This window comes from Littorina saxatilis, linkage group LG3 (genome assembly GCF_037325665.1).
Source record: "Littorina saxatilis isolate snail1 linkage group LG3, US_GU_Lsax_2.0, whole genome shotgun sequence".
NCBI lineage: Eukaryota > Metazoa > Mollusca > Gastropoda > Littorinimorpha > Littorinidae > Littorina > Littorina saxatilis.
Window position 1 is genome coordinate 35,172,080 of NC_090247.1, and position 17,615 is coordinate 35,189,694.

Consider the following 17,615-nt stretch of genomic DNA (forward strand, 5'->3'; position numbering starts at 1 on the left):
CGTCCAATTTATGTCGTCTGACTTACTACTACGCGACCACGCGGGACTACGTGCGACCTCAAACTAAAGCATTTATATGTAATGTTTTTGTTGTTCTAGTATCTTCACAGTATTTTCTCACTTTAAGCCATAGAAATGAAAAATAAGGAAGATGTGATACATTTTCGAAGAGCTCGCGAACGAAAGTGAAAGCACCGGATTCCTGTCACGTCCGACTATGTTCGACTTGTTTTTAGAACACACGCGACCTCAAACTAAATCATTTACATGTAATATTGTTGTTGGTCTAGTATCTTCACGGTGTTTTCTCGCGTTGTACCAAGTTTTAAGCCATAGAAAAGAACATAAAGGGAGTTATGATGCATTTTCGAAGAGCGAGCAAGCGAAAGTGAAAGCACCGGATTTCTGTCACAACCGATCATGTCCGACTTATTTTTAGAACTTGCGCGACCTCAAACTAAAGCATTTACATACATGTCATATTTGTGTTGATCTGGTATCTTCACGGCATTTCCCACGTTGTACCAAGTTTTAAGTCATAGAAAAAACAGAGGGAGTTTAGTTATGATGCATTTTGAAAGAGCTAGAGAGCGAAATCGAGTCGGTTCGCCGACTCGGAAAGCACCGGCGGATTTCTGTCACACCCGGGCCGTGCTGAACCGATCATGTCAAACTTGTTTTTAGAGCATGCATGCGCGACCTCAAACTAAAGCAATCATAAGTTGTATTGTTGGCTTCTGAGAGACCAGTCCAAGACCTATCCGACAAATTAGACTGCGTACCGAACTATAGGCTGTTGCCTTCCCCATTTTCTTAAATGTCACTGTAGCGACACCCGGCGCACGATCGATATTCAGTGTTGAAGGCCCGTGGGATATCAAATTTTCACATTGGTATGAGACAAGAAGTCCCTGCACTAATCAACTAAATTGATTTAAATCGGCCAGAGTGACGCAAAGAGAGACTGAGAGAGACTAGTTGAGAGAGAGAGACCTGAGAGAGAGAGAGAATTTTTTTTAATTGAAATTTATTTTACGAGGGTGACAGAATAAGCAATGTATACATGCTTGTTTTAATCCGGCCCTCGCCCATTGAGGGGTAACAAACAAGAAGAAATAAAGGATAAGTTTAACAATAGTACAATTACTACAAGTACAAATGACATATTTACCATAATCATTAACATGTCAGCAACCAATAAGACATTTTAAGATGCATTAGGATTCTTTAGCTATGCTTGAAAATTATAAAAGAGAGAGAGAGACTGAGAGAGAGAGAGACTGAGAGATGATGACTCAGTAGAGAGAGAGAGAGAGAGAGAGACGCCGCACACAAACCTGGTACATATGATTTGTTTTCTGCATGATACTTTCTTTACAAACACTGAATCGTATCATATTTGAAAAAAAAATAGCAAAATCTCAAAGTATGTGTGTCCCCTAATATGGTTCACCTCAGTTCAACACTGACTGAATCATGTGTAAAAGAAAATCATTGAAAGCTAATCCTTGAGCCTCTTTTCGTGAGGTTCTGTCTAACTGTCCACATCAGACTTTCAGGGCTCTGTCTGTCTGTCTGTATCTCCCCCCCCCCTCCCCTCTCTCTCTCTCTGACTCTTATAGTTACTGTCATTTAAGGTTTGTGTTGAAAGCCTTCCAAAGATCTTCAAGTCAAGTTCTTCTTCATGTTCTTATATATATGTATAGATTCTAAAACACTCTCAGCACACACACACACACACACACACACACACCGTCACATAGGCTACACACACACACACTGACACACACTGACACCCTGCACACACTCTCGCACACCGTCGACACACACACTCACCGTGGTATTCAATACACACAGTGACACACCACACACACTGACGCGCGCGTGCCCGTGTAATCATGTCGTTTTCAAACACAAATCGAAACAGCGTCAGATCGGCAAAACGAAAAACAAGTCGCGTAAGGCGAAAATACAACATTTAGTCAAGTAGCTGCCGAACTCACAGAATGAAACTGAACGCAACGCAACGCAGCAAGACCGTATACTCGTAGCATCGTCACTCCACCGCCCGTGGCAAAGGCAGTGCCAGTGAAATTGACAAGAAGAGCGGGGTATTCGTTGCGCTGAGAAGGATAGCACGCTTTTCTGTACCTCTCTTCGTTTTAACTTTCTGAGCGTGTTTTTAATCCAAACATATCATATCTATATGTTTTTGGAATCAGGAACCGACAAGGAATAAGATGAAAGTGTTTTTAAATTGATTTCGAAAAAAAAAATTGATTATAATTTTTATATATTTAATTTTCAGAGCTTGTTGTTAATCCAAATATAACATATATATTTATATGTTTTTGGAATCAGAAAATGATGGAGAATAAAATGAACATAAATTTGAATCGTTTTATAAAAAAATTTTTTTTTTTTTACAATTTTCAGATTTTTAATGACCAAAGTCATTAATTAATTTTTAAGCCACCAAGCTGAAATGCAATACCGAAGTCCGGGTTTCGTCGAAGATTACTTGACCAAAATTTCAACCAATTTGGTTGAAAAATGAGGGCGTGACAGTGCTGCCTCAACTTTCACGAAAAGCCGGATATGACGTCATCAAAGACATTTATCAAAAAAATGAAAAAAACGTGTGAGGATATCATACCCAGGAACTCTCATGTCAAATTTCATAAAGATCGGTCCAGTAGTTTAGTCTGAACCGCTCTACACACACACACACACACAGACACACACACATACACCATGACCCTCGTCTCGATTCCCCCCTCTACGTTAAAACATTTAGTCAAAACTTGACTAAATGTAAAAAGCGTGCAGACTGCAACAGAAAACTGATTCAACACATGCCTTTCTGGACGAGAGCTTTCTCACCACTGGCAACAGAGACAACGTGACCAGTCTCTGACGTGACCTGAAAAAACGTGCACGGTATTCAAAAGTCAACTGACTCGGGCGCCTGAATAATTGCTTGTCAGTTTAAAGGCCTAACTGAATTTGGACACAGCATGACCTAATCTAATTGTCAGTCATAAGAGAACCTTGAAAAGTTGAAACACAACAAACTTTGTAGTACGTTGTCATACCAGGGGCGGATTAGGGGGGGGGGGGGGGTTACAGGGGTTCTGGAACCCCCCCCCCCCCGGCTGTCAAAAAAAATAAAATTAATACTAACTTTAAAAGAAATAACGAGTGGCTGCTGACACCAGTTGATCATGTTTAAAATCAAGGATAAGCCATAAATTGTTCATAAAATAGCTAAAATTCTTCAATTAAAATTCCCAACGGGGCCTTCCCATGTACTCCACAAGGGGTCTACCCCCTAGCCTCCAGGTTATAACCCCCCCCCCCCCCTCTGGCTTAACTGCTCCGCCCCTGCTTACTATCATCTAAATTCTAGATATGATGTAAATAAGCTTATCATCACAACCAGGCCATGAGTAGCACGGTAATGGCATCTCAACTTCATATTTCAGCCAGCAATACAATACCATTTATTTGTCAGTCAACACTCAAACCTATCAATTTTTAGAAACATCGTGTGAAAACTACTTTTGTCAAACTCACACCTAAAAATGTTACATCTATACATGTTAAAAATGCACAAACTATTAACACTTTCAAAAAACTGCTGGACATACAAAAACTTATGACTGAGTCACTTTATTTGTACGATAATTGATATTGAGTAAATACGACTTTGATCATGTTAATATGATTGACCTGCAACAATTTTGTTAATGAGATATATGGGACGCGAAAAAAGCCGTGAGGCTTATGGATACCAATCCAGTCCCTAACCACTACTACTATACTAAAAACAAGTCGGACATAGTCGGATGTGACAGAAACTGATCCGGGGGGTTTTACTTTCTCACAGCTCTTCGAAAATGCATGACAACACCCTTATTTTTATTTCTATAGATTCAAACGTGAGAAAAACCTATGAATATATACTAGAACAGCAAATGCATGACATGTAAACGCTTTAGTTTGAGGTCGCACGGCGGGATCGCGTTTGGTCGCGCAGTAAGTAGTCAGACCCAATCATGTTTGGGTTCAGAATACAACTTCCGGTTGGCTAGCCGAAACAACCACAGAAGCACATGGCGGTCATACGTCGTGCACAATTGTTGAATTTGTATTACTAAAACTATTGTTACCAGTATCATCAGGACAAGATGGGGAGGGCACACAAGGAGACCAACACATACCGCGTAAGTAATTTATAATCTGTGGAAGTCGTTGATAGGTTTGTGAAGGAGCATTTCTCTGTTCTGTTCTGTTCTGTTCCACATGTTCACGTACATCAGTACTGTTGTTAGTGGGGCAGCGGAACAGATTGATCTTGTGCTTTATGACAGGAGGATCCTTTAAATAGGATGTCGAAGTTGTCAGTTTCAAGGAAAAAGGCCAAACTTAAGTTGACTGAGGCTTGATGTGATTAAGTTAACCCTTATTTAGCTGTCATGCCAGAATGATCATCCTCAACAGGCTCAAGATCGTGCATTACCGGAAAGAAGAAGAAGAAGAAACACCAACACATTTGCGTACACACAGTGAACAGACACACACACAGGGCATTCCTCTGGATATTGAAGAAGATGGAGACACAAACATAAAAAAAAGAAAGATATATCACGAGGCAAACAAATTAAAATGAGTTTGGTTGGTTTGTTGACAATATGTGCACTGGGAAAATGCTGCAGTTGGTATAAATCTATTACAATTCAATTAATCTGGGGAAGAACAGTTGGATGATTTTCAGACAGATTAGTTTTGTGTGACACCGACAAATTATTAATTTAGCACTCCTTCTTTCTATTCTAGCCCTACCCCCCCCCCCCCCCCCCCCCCGTCACACACGCACACCCAATCCCCCCAAATCCACTCAGCCTTCAGATCCTTTCCCCAACAAGTTTCCCCTTTTTTATCCTTTGTTTTTGACGGTTGTAGTGGTAAGACATCTGCCTCCTAATGGGAAGGTCGTGAGTTCAAATCCCGGCCGCTACCGCCTGGTGGGTTCAGGGTGGAGATTTTTCCGATCTCCCAGGTCAACTTATGTACAGACCTGCTAGTGCCTTATCCCCCTTCGTGTGTACACACAAGACCAAGTGCGCACGGAAAAGAACCTGCAATCCATGTTTTAGCCCATGAACGAAGAAGAAAAAGAATCTTTTGTTTTTTGTTGTCATTAGCACATTTGAACCAAAATGACATATTTTTGTTGTGAGTGTTGACTTTCAGTGCTTTAATTCTCATGATTCTCTGTTTCAGTTTCAAAATTTCTCAGAGCGCATGAAGTTAATGCACATTGATGTTGTTCACCAAGTACGCAAGAGGAAAGAAGATGACTTGGAGGTAGGATGATTAAAGTTGATCATGTATCGATCACAAATTATTCCATGTACTAGCTGTAACACTCTTTGAAAACAAAGCAAGAGACAATAATCTTTGGTAAACACCGTTGTGTTTACACTTACACTAACATACAGCTTATTTCTTTTTGGTCGGGTAGAAATTCCGTAGTTTCCAAGTCTATGGATTAAGCTCGCGTAAGAAGATGACGTCGGAAGGCTTTGACGTCAATGCATCATCACGTCATCCCCTCTCTGCGGTCTTTCTCTCTCGCGCGCTGTGTGTGTGTACATTTTGTGCACATGTGTTAGTGTGTGTGTGTGCGTAAGAGAGAGAGAGTGTGTGGTTATTTATGTGTGCATGCATGTGTGTGTGTGAGAGTGGGTGTGTGTATGTGCGTGTGTGTGTATGTGTGTGTGTTTGTAAAGGTTCATGTGCCCATCTGTCTATACATGAGTGTGTGTATGAACTTTGAGTGAGTGCGTGTTAGTTAGTGAGCGTGATTGAGTGAGTGTGTGTGTCTGTGTTTGCAAGGGTGTGTGTGTCCGTCTGTCTGTGCGTATGATTGTGTGTTTTGTGTGTATGAGATTTGTGTGAGATAGTGTGTGTGTGTGTGTGACTTGGGGTGTGTGAGAGAGAGAGAGAGAGAGAGAGAGAGAGAGAGAGAGAGAGAGAGAGAGAGAGAGAGAGAGAGAGAGAGAGAGAGAGAGAGAGAGAGAGAGAGAGAGAGAGAGAGGAGAGAGAGAGAGAGAGAGAGAGAGAGAGAGAGAGAGAAAGCGGATATGTATAAGAAGGGAGTTATCACAAATTTGAGCCGAAATTCTTCAAAGTCTTATTACACCTTTTTCCTCATCTGGTTGCTTAATGTTCTGCAAGTCCGAACAGATTGTTCTTGCCCAATTTAATTCTCACCATTAATTCTCACCATCCCAGGATTTGGTTGGTCAAATTTATTGATAATTAAGTTTGTTCCAACGTAATTTGCCAGTCTGGAGTTTTTCTTCTTTCTTATTACAGATGTGTGTGGGTGTGAATTTTCATTTGTTGATGTTTCTTTTTAGGAGCAGTCTACATATTTTGGAGAAGCTTTGGCCAAATGGATGGATCTCAACTGCACTCAGCACTTTGGTAAGCTGATCAGTAGGCGCAGAAAGCATTAAAGTTCAATTAACTAAAAAAGATGAATGTAGTAAGCAACAACAACAACAAGTCGCGTAAGGCGAAAATACAATATTTAGTCAAGTAGCTGTCGAACTCACAGAATGAAACTGAACGCAATGCCATTTTTCAGCAAGACCGTATACTCGTAGCATCGTCAGTCCACCGCTCATGGCAAAGGCAGTGAAATTGACAAGAAGAGCGGGGTAGCAGTTGCGCTAAGAAGGATAGCACGCTTTTCTGTACCTCTCTTTGTTTTAACTTTCTGAGCGTGTTTTTAATCCAAACATATCATATCTATATGTTTTTGGAATCAGGAACCGACAAGGAATAAGATGAAAGTGTTTTTAAATTGATTTGGACAATTTAATTTTGATAATAATTTTTATATATTTAATTTTCAGAGCTTGTTTTTAATCCGAATATAACATATTTATATGTTTTTGGAATCAGCAAATGATGGAGAATAAGATAAACGTAAATTTGGATCGTTTTATAAATTTTTATTTTTTTTTTACAATTTTCAGATTTTTAATGACCAAAGTCATTAATTAATTTTTAAGCCACCAAGCTGAAATGCAATACCGAACCCCGGGCTTCGTCGAAGAGTACTTGACCAAAATTTCAACCAATTTGGTTGAAAAATGAGGGCGTGACAGTGCCGCCTCAACTTTCACGAAAAGCCGGATATGACGTCATCAAAGACATTTATCAAAAAAATGAAAAAAACGTTCGGGGATTTCATACCCAGGAACTCTCATGTCAAATTTCATAAAGATCGGTCCAGTAGTTTAGTCTGAATCGCTCTACACACACACACACAGACACACACACACACACACACGCACATACACCACGACCCTCGTTTCGATTCCCCCTCGATGTTAAAATATTTAGTCAAAACTTGACTAAATATAAAAAGCAAGGTTTAATGAAAAGAACAAAAAAGGAATATGATAACAATAAAAAAAATGTATTCACCAGAATCATGGACAAGTAATGGACAATAAAACACGGAACAGTCCATGTAGTTTTTATATTTAGTCAAGTTTTGACTAAATATTTTAACATCGAGGGGGAATCGAAACGAGGGTATGGTGTATGTGTGTCTGTCTGTCTGTCTGTCTGTCTGTGCGTGTGTGTGTGTGTGTGTGTAGAGCGATTCAGACTAAACTACTGGACCGATCTTTATGAAATTTGACATGAGAGTTCCTGGGTATGAAATCCCCGAACGTTTTTTTCATTTTTTTGATAAATGTCTTTGATGACGTCATATCCGGCTTTTCGTGAAAGTTGAGGCGGCACTGTCACGCCCTCATTTTTCAACCAAATTGGTTGAAATTTTGGTCAAGTAATCTTCGACGAAGCCCGGGGTTCGGTATTGCATTTCAGCTTGATGGCTTAAAAATTAATTAATGACTTTGGTCATTAAAAATCTGAAAATTGTAAAAAAAAAATAAAAATTTATAAAACGATCCAAATTTACGTTTATCTTATTCTCCATCATTTGCTGATTCCAAAAACATATAAATATGTTATATTCGGATTAAAAACAAGCTCTGAAAATTAAAAATATAAAAATTATGATCAAAATTGTTTTTTTGAAATCAATTTAAAAACACTTTCATCTTATTCCTTGTCGGTTCCTGATTCCAAAAACATGTAGATATGATATGTTTGGATAAAAAACACGCTCAGAAAGTTAAAACGAAGAGAGGTACAGAAAAGCGTGCTATCCTTCTTAGCGCAACGAATACCCCGCTCTTCTTGTCAATTCCACGGGCACTGCCTTTGCCACGGGCGGTGGAGTGACGATGCTACGAGTATACGGTCTTGCTGCGTTGCGTTGCGTTCAGTTTCATTCTGTGACTTCGACAGCTACTTGACTAAATATTGTATTTTCGCCTTACGCGACTTGTTTTTATTGTCCATTGTTTTGGCGAGTACATTTTCATTGTTATCTTGTTCTTCTCACCTGCAGTCTCTTTTTACCATTCTGAGAAGGAATAGTTGAGAGATGAAGGAAGATCTGTGCGCCTTCTTTCTTGCTTTGTTTTCTTGAAGATTGTCTATCATTCATGATATCATCTTCTTAGTGGTAAACATAAAATTGCAATCCTTTGTATGTCAGTTGTATATAGATTTCCATGACATAACAGGGTGAACTGTAAAAAGTAAATGGGAGTAAAGCAGTTATAGTCTCTATGTCATTGTCTTTGTTGTTAATGTTGATGATTGAGTCGTATTTTGTGTCATTTACCTCTATTTTTAAGACCTGAGTCTCATGATATCAGGGGTAAATTTACTGAATGCGTGTTTTCCATTCCAGCTGACTTCAATGAGGACATGTCCAAATATCCATGTACCAGCTTTGTTCAGCTTGTTCACCATGCTGTAAGTTAACCAATCCTTTTTGGGGGCTGTTTTCACCAGAGATCTGTACCATTAACAGGCATGCGGATGTTTCTTTTATCTTTTTATCAAACTGTTACTGTTATGGAAGCTTTCTGGAAATACAATACTCTGCCTGGGTTTAACGGTTGCAAACACGCCAAACGCGTCACTGTGAACAATAAGCTCCATGATTTGAAAAGAATAAAGGATGTTGAGCCGACACTGCCAAAATACTTCTGTTTTGATGACATTATATGCACGGGCGTTGCTTCCTTTTAAACAAATTTTAGGATTGGGGGGGGGGGGGGGGGGATTAAATAATGCTTGCAGAAGGTGATGTGTTTGTTTTGTTGTTTCTCTATTTTCACTGTATTCTTCTGTTTCAGGAAGACATTGTGGCCACCCTGAAGAAACACTTGCTGGTCAAAGGCACACTTGCGCTGGAGCCACTGTTGGAGTATGTTGGATAATGCCTTTGAATGGATGTGCTTTCTCTTGGCTGAAATTAGCTTTCTTCTCACTTTTGGTTCAAGGGGTTGTGCACAGGAAAGTGCCCATATAGATGGAACCAAGCAAGGGGTTGCATTGGTTCAAGTTGGGATTTGTTTGAGGTTTCAACCCTTTTAAACCAGGGCTTAGGTTACACCCATTTAGGCACTTTTTTGTGCACACACACACACACACACACCAGGGTGCACACACACACACACACACCCCTGGTCTTCAATCAATCAATCAATGAGTCTTATATCGCGCATATTCCGTGGGTACAGTTCTAGGCGCTCTGCAGTGATGCCGTGTGAGATGAAATTTTATACGGCCAGTAGATTGCAGCCATTTCGGCGCATATTTACCTTTCACGGCATATTATTCCAAGTCACACGGGTATAGGTAGACAATTATTAACTGTGCCTAAGCAATTTTGCCAGGAAAGACCCTTTTGTCAATCGTGGGATCTTTAACGTGCACACCCAATGTAGTGTACACGGGGGGAGGTTCGGACACCGAAGAGAGTCTGCACACAAAGTTGACTCTGTGAAATAAATTTCCGCCGAACCTGGGATCGAACTCACGCTGACAGCGGCCAACTGAATACAAATCCAGCGCGCTACCAACTGAGCTATATCCCTGCCCCGTCTTGAGACTTGAAGGCTGAAAGTGAAAGCCTAGTAAAGCTGAAATGTCTTAGTTTACAAAGAATATTTATGCGAAGAGTGGTTATAATCATCTAAGGTTTCCCATCACTAGAAATCTTAGTAATATTTTTTGTAGTGGTCAGGGCTTTTCTGACAGGTTTGTATGATGTAATAATGTCATAGCATGTGTTAAACGTGGAGGAATAATAGAAGCAACAGGAATATATATGATATCTTAATTTTATTCTTGAGGTTGAAGTTAGCCTCATTTTCATAGCATGAATGTTCTAGTTCTCAATAAATATGGAGAATTTCAACAATCAAAACCATCATAATCTTATGTTTTCTTTCATTTATTTATTTTAGCTTAGTTGTGCAAATGGGGCGAGACATGGGGCCAGATTTCTACATGCATTTCAAGGAGCTGTTTGAGATCTTGGTGAAGCTGCTGAACGTGAATGCCAAAGATCCGGATGCACTGGAGAAAGTGTTTGTCACCATGGCTTTCCTCTACAAGTTCTTGTGGCGCTACCTTGTGCAGAACATTGAAACTGTCTACGGGTAAGTGACAATTGCAAGTTTAATCGCATGTTTGTGCATGTTGTTGATTTGGATGGGGGAATAGTAGAAAAGCTTTATGAGACAATGACAAAAGGTGACGTTTTCATGTCAGTATGTCCCAAATGACATCACCAGTACATTTTTCATTCTATCTAATCTGTTTTCGTTCTATTTTTTCTAATAACATGCGTTAACAATTGATTGCCAACTGGAATGGAAGAGCACAAAAAGTGTAACTTGATATGTAGTTTCTCTAGAGGGAAAAACATCTTTCACTTTCATGTCAGTGTGTCCCATGCAACATACATTTGCCAAACAGCTATGTGTAAGTAGATTATTTGTTAGTGGCATAGAAAATACTGATCAACAATCAAAGTCAGTGTTCACATTCATTTTCTACCTATTTCTTATTTGTTTATTCTTTTGGCAATGGTGAAATGTCAGCAATCGTGTGTCATTCGGGACAGTAGACATGACACCTGACCTTTTGTCACTGTCTCTTATACACTTTTTTTTTTTGGGGGGGGGGGGGGGGTGCTGTACAGGGTAGCATTGTTTTATGTTATCAGTACTGGTACAGAATATTTTATTGGGGGGCACATGAATATTCAAAAATTCTCCTGGTTGCATCGGATTGGTAGGAAGACTTTTTAAAGGCACTTGTTAGTATTAGAGAATCCGTATAGATTAAATGAGAGAAGTTTCCTCTAACATGATAAGACCAGAAAAGTTGTCTTAGAAAATGAGTAAAATAGTGTTTGATGTGTGTAAAAGTTTCTCTGTGTTCACCTGAAGCTTTCTACAGTGCTTGTAATTCTTGTTGTTCAGGTACTTCTCTTCACTTCTGACGGAGGATAACAAAGAATACATCCAGAGATTCGCTGCTGAAAGTTTTGCTTTTCTCATGAGAAAGGTGAGTATTATGCTAAGCTTTAATTTAAAAAGAATACATGCTTGTAAATAATTTTTTACGTGTATGCTGATATGGTTTGTTTCCTTCTTCTGGCAGTTCTATTATTATTAGTGGTATCATTTTGTGTTATTGTTTTTTGAGTCACTTGAGAAAAAGTGACTCTATGTAATCGGTCAGTGTTAGTCTGTCCGGCTGGCCGGCCGGCCGTCCGGCCGGCCGTCCGTAGACACCACTTTAACGTTGGACTTTTCTCGGAAACTATCAAAGCGATCGGGCTCATATTTTGTTTAGTCGTGACCTCCAATGACCTCTACACTTTAACGATGGTTTCGTTGACCTTTGACCTTTTTCAAGGTCACAGGTCAGCGTCAAAGGAAAAATTAGACATTTTATATCTTTTCTCGGAAACTATCAAAGCGATCGGGCTCATATTTTGTTTAGTCGTGACCTCCAATGACCTCTACACTTTAACGATGGTTTCGTTGACCTTTGACCTTTTTCAAGGTCACAGGTCAGCGTCAAAGGAAAAATTAGACATTTTATATCTTTGACAAAGTTCATCGGATGTGATTGAAACTTTGTAGGATTATTCTTTACATCAAAGTATTTACATCTGTAGCCTTTTACGAACGTTATCAGAAAAACAAGGGAGATAACTAGCCTTTTTTGTTCGGCAACACACAACTTAACGTTGGGCTTTTCTCGGAAACTATAAAAGTGACCGGGCTCAAATTTTATGTGAACGTGACTCATTGTGTTGTGAATAGCAATTTCTTCCTGTCCATCTGATGCCTCATATAATATTCAGAACTGCGAAAGTGACTCGATCGAGCGTTTGCTCTTCTTGTTTTCTCAGTTTTTGATGTGTGTGTGCTGGGGTGAAAGAAATAATCTGGCTGCCTGTGTTCATTGTCGTTTTCATTTCAGTATCGCTGCTACAATGTCAAATAAAAGCGACACAAACCACAGTGGGCTGACAAATATTTGTAAGTGATTTTTTCTGTTTGTTGCAGGTGAAAGACCAAGATGCTCTTCTGACCTTTCTGTTCAAGGACTTAAAACAAAACCCAGAGGTAAGCAATGTTGATTTCAATTAATTTTTGCTTGATTTTTGTGTTTGTTGTAAAAATTGTAGACACCGTAGAAAACCCATACAAAGTCATTTTAGCCACCTAGGAAAGTGGGAGTATGACATCATTCTCTTCTGCTCTTGATGAGAAAGTAATGTCAAGTATGCATTAGGAATGTACGTTTGTTTAATCGCAGATTCAGAAGCTCCACTCTGGGACCAATCAAGGGGGTTCAGAGCAAATTGACTACTTTCTCATTTAACAATGGTCATAAGACAGCCCACTTATATTGTTTTTTTTGTGTATTCTGCACTTGATAGCTGTCAGAAGAAATAGTTCAGAGATTTGCAGCAACATTCAGAAAACTTTCATACATTAGTGTCCATCCATTTTGAGGCATAGAAAACAGGCAACCAGAAGATGCTGACATTAGTTTTCAATACTTTGCAGTTTCAAACATTTGTTTACATTTTTACTTGACAGAAAACGGAGGGCCTGGGTCAGCTACTGTTTGAGGTGGTGAAAGGTGTGAAGGAACACTTTCACTCCATCAGCGATCAGGTAAGGAGGACGATTGCTTTTAAACTCTCAAGCATTGAACTTTTTGAAGGTACAGAATTGTATTAATTAATACATTAATGTACCTTTCTTCCTGTTAAAATGACTGGGTGCAATATCACAAATGTGTCCAGGCTTTTACATGCGGAAAGAAACATATGTTGACTTGGACACATACTAAAAATCAACACACTGACAGTTTTCTGTGCAGAGGGAATTTTATTATGAATTAATTTGTTACAAAGTCACTGGAGGGAAACCGTGGTTACCTTCTAGCAAATTCAACACCCTCTGTGTGTACTGCTACATCTCGTCTGTGCTGATTCATTTTAAATTACCTGTAGTCTTTGGTAATTCTTTTTCTTTTTGACGCTATGTGTCATAGGGTTTGTTTGCATAACTGAAATGCTTGGTGTTTCTGATCAACACTGCATCTGTGATTTTGTGTGTGCAGATGTTTGGATTGGTTCTCATGAAACTAGGAACTCAGTCGTGGAAGGAGGAGACCGGTCAGCTGCCAGTTGACCTTGTGGAGGAGACGGTCGGTCGCTTGATGCAAGCTTGTGCTGACTATGCCAGCAAGGAGCACGCAGGGCAAATGTGGACAACTCTTCTAGTAAGATGATTTGTTCTGGCTGAACACGCAATTTATATAGAGATAGTGTTCTCATCTTTGGAAGAAAGCTTGAATGTAATATGCCTTTACAATGCAGCGTTTCATGCAGAGTGATGCTCCTTCAATGAGAGGACACCTCCCTATTAAGGACATCTTATGTGGTTTGATGGTTCGTTAACATGGCTACACTACAGTGTACCTGTCACAACGGGACACCAACAGTGGAGGGACACTTTTGGTTGGTCCAAAGGGGTGTCCTTACATTGCAGATACCATCGTAGTTTAAAATTGCTTGGTTGGTACTTTTGTATATGGTCAGTGATCCTGTCTGACAAATGGTAACAGTTATTTTTTTTGTAAAATGGTGCTTCTATGTTTGATAATGAACAGGGTGTATATGTGATCGGGTAACATAGATAGTCACTGCATTTTGCGAACAGGTCAGGTGCTTTACCTGCTGTCTCACTGTTCAGAGGTGACGGGTTCACCTTTTCCCCCCCTTGGCATGGAAAGTAACTCCATCAATTTTAAAAAATCGTACCAAAGTAACTACTGCCAGTTTTCCGAAATTGTTAATGCTCAAACCTTGCTGAAGTCAGTAGACATGGAAACAGATATCCGTCATAGGTAGTGTTGTGTATAGCAGGTGGTTCAGTGATCTAAATATGGGAGCTCAAGTAGGCGATAATGGGTGCTCTAGGGGTAAAAGGGTAATACCAATCATCATCTTGCAGGGTTGATTCTGACGATGCTACTGAAGAGATAAGTTAAAATGTGTACTTGTATTGCCCATGTCAGTTATGGATTCTTAACTCTTACCAGTTCACTCCCTTACCCATCGTAAGCAAGCTTACGATGCCCACCCCCTGTAGTTTTCCACTGACCAATTATCTAATTATCGAAAAAAAATTGGTTATTTTACATTGGATGGGTTGGACAGTGGATAAACTCATATGTTAGACACACTTTATGACAGAAACAAGCTGGGTTCTTGTTATAAGTTATAGGAATGCATTATTAGGCCAAAAAAATAAATAGTCTGTTAACGGTAATATAGGCCAAAAAAATAGGGTCGGTAGGTCGGGCCTTTTTTTTTTTTTTTCTCAAAAAAACCATTTTAACGTTATTTTGCCAAAAAACAAAGACTTTTTTTTTCTCTCCCAAAAACCATATTTTAAGTTATTTTGCCCAAAAACAAAGGACTTTTTTTCCCCCCCCAAATGCCAAAAAAAAGTCTGGGGTCGCGCGAAAAAATAGGGTCGGTCGAGATACCGTAACAGACTATTTTTTTTTTTTTTGGCCTTAGGCATGCGTATGTCATGAAACGTCCAACTTTGAAATTTGGGTGGGGGTATTCAGGTGACAATAACTTTTTTGTTTATCAGCAAAACTCAATAAAACTTTGTTATGTTATGTAAAATAAATGCCAAAACAGACTAGTTAGCAGCATATCTAAAATAAACTGAACACAAAAAAAATGTCTTCTTTGTGTTTGTCACGTGTTCCAAAAAATGGGCGTACAAATTTCAACAAAAATCATGTTGTCACCCCCATAGCCTTTTTTACTTTTAAAGATAGCACAATTCTCTTTGCAAATATGAAAATCTTATTCATTTTCATTTCATTTGATATATAACTTTCTATATTTCATTTAGAATATGACCCCAGATAGCCACTCGGCAAGTAGGCACCAACAGCACTGTAAAATATGTCCTAAAACCCCCGAACTGGAAAGAGTTAAAGGCTGCCATATTCGTAGCGTTCATTAATTAATTTATATTGTTTACATGTGCCAATAATGTTATAAAACTGTACCTAAGGGGATATAATAACGATTGGCTGTAGCTTTCGAACACAGAAAAAATTATTTCAGTATTGCAAAGTGGTGTTGATAGTGTCGAATGTAAACATAACAGTCTCAAACGCCATCTTTGGTTTACGAAATGTCACGAAGTGACGTCAACGGTCTAAAAATAGCCCAAGTCCTGGAGAACTGTTGCTAAACAATGCAATAAAGAATTAATTATTTCTCGTAATTGGAAAGGACTTCAAACCTAAAACTTTGCAGGAAGCTTAATTTATACATCCCCGCAACGATGGGAAAAGCCCTGGAAGTAATTAAACTAATTGAATAGGACTATGTCAGCTTTTAAGTGCAGCATCACCTTCATGTCATTGTGTTCTTCAAAGATGGTTGATTCAGACTGTGTGCTGATCTTAACAAATCTTTTTTTTTCAGAATACTGTGACAGAAGTCCACAAGTCGTGCATTGGCAACAAAAACGGAAAGGCAGAAGAAAGAGTGGAGCATGTCCACCATTTGTGTCGACTTCTGCGCATGACAGACATCTGGCTGAAACATGACAAGGGCAGGATTGTGTCTGACCCTTCTGCTGTAGCAAAGGTTGGTTAAAGTGGTTTGTTTTGCCGGCGTTGTAAAAGTCTAAAATGAAAATGTTCTGTGACCAAATTTGCTGAAATAGCCCTAAATATTGCCATTGGTGTCACCTTTTCCTACTGTGAAAAAGTTTGGCAGTTCTGCTAAAATGACAGCAAAGTGTTTTGCGATTTGAAATATGTTTTGGCGTACTGAAAAAACTTTTGGCGCCAAACAATAGCGCTGTCTTTATTCAGTTAGAAACGAACTAGGAATATGTAATAAATCAGGTTTTATCTGCAATCTGTCTACAGGTGATCTCTGCGATGCTGAAAGAGCTGCCTGAGGGAGACCTGGCTGTGACCTTGGCCTCTGACCTCTTGACCATGGCCTCCAGCCTCCTCCTTAACAGTGGTGACTGCCTTTCTGTAGAGACCACAGCTAGGCTTATGTCACAGGTGAGACCTATTTGCTTGTACTGATTACTTTCTGGTTGATTTGGTATGGTGTACTGTGTGTGAATGATTTACATGGAAGACAGAGAAAAAAGGGGTGCATTCTAAGGCCAACAACAAAAAAAAGTCTGTTTACGGTATCCCAACCGACCCTATTTTTTCACGCGACCCTAAACTTTTTTTTTTGCGTTTGGGGGAAGAACAAAAAAAGTCTGTTTTTTGGGGCAAAATAACTTCAAAATATATTTTTTGGGAAGAAAAAAAAAATACCGACCTACCGACCTTATTTGTTTTGCCTATGTTACTGTAAACAGGCCTTTTTTTTGTGCCTAAATTTCTGTCATTTTGTGTAACTTGCACATGCATTGTATGCATATGGATGTAGAAGGTAGCCTTAAGCAACTGTTGTTTTTTTCAGTTGCATCGTTATTTGTACATGTATTTTATGAAGTTCAATATTTTATTTTAATTGAATCTTTTGTAGAGAGAATGAGCACTGTTGATTTTGCCCTTCCTATAACATTTGTTCTATGTTGATGACATTTAAGTGGCAATTTCTCTGGTTGAATGAACAGAATGGTAGCATGATATTCTTTGTATGAAAGCAGCGCATATATGTGTGCTTATTGTGATATCACTGACCTCTTGCATGCTTTTCCAGGTGTTTGCTACGGACTTCTCTCTGGAAGAAATGAAACAGTTTTCACTGACCATGCTGCAGTCCCCACTGTTTGAAAAGGTAACTGACTTGAAGTAGCACAGGAGTATGTCACTTTTTCTTTTTATTTAAATCTCATGTTGTTCTTGTTGGTGTTAATGAGCTGAAAACTATTGAGGTTTAACTGGTCTATGGACCCGAATTAAGCTGCATTTTACAGGGACAACAAATTTTGTATGTGACTGGGTTGGATTATTTGATCATCATGAGGTTTTTGCATTCTGACTTTGGAGGATTCCACCCCTTTCTGTGAAGTAGAGAAGTCAGGCTAGGAGCTTAGCATAGCACAAGA

The 17,615-nt window shown here is 39.2% G+C and overlaps 1 protein-coding gene across 1 annotated transcript in view; it reads left to right on the top strand.

The window, feature by feature from the left end:
• The first annotated feature begins 4,100 nt into the window (after nucleotides 1-4,100).
• LOC138962246 (small subunit processome component 20 homolog) overlaps nucleotides 4,101-17,615 on the top strand; it is a 74,413-nt gene continuing 60,898 nt past the window's right edge. The window contains exons 1-13 of the mRNA XM_070333990.1: nucleotides 4,101-4,226; nucleotides 5,287-5,370; nucleotides 6,429-6,495; nucleotides 8,855-8,919; nucleotides 9,306-9,376; nucleotides 10,422-10,616; nucleotides 11,445-11,529; nucleotides 12,543-12,602; nucleotides 13,083-13,160; nucleotides 13,612-13,773; nucleotides 16,013-16,177; nucleotides 16,465-16,608; nucleotides 17,267-17,344. Coding sequence (XP_070190091.1) covers nucleotides 4,191-4,226; nucleotides 5,287-5,370; nucleotides 6,429-6,495; nucleotides 8,855-8,919; nucleotides 9,306-9,376; nucleotides 10,422-10,616; nucleotides 11,445-11,529; nucleotides 12,543-12,602; nucleotides 13,083-13,160; nucleotides 13,612-13,773; nucleotides 16,013-16,177; nucleotides 16,465-16,608; nucleotides 17,267-17,344 — 1,290 coding nt within the window. The 5' untranslated portion in view covers nucleotides 4,101-4,190. The remainder of the gene's footprint in view (nucleotides 4,227-5,286; nucleotides 5,371-6,428; nucleotides 6,496-8,854; nucleotides 8,920-9,305; nucleotides 9,377-10,421; nucleotides 10,617-11,444; nucleotides 11,530-12,542; nucleotides 12,603-13,082; nucleotides 13,161-13,611; nucleotides 13,774-16,012; nucleotides 16,178-16,464; nucleotides 16,609-17,266; nucleotides 17,345-17,615) is intronic.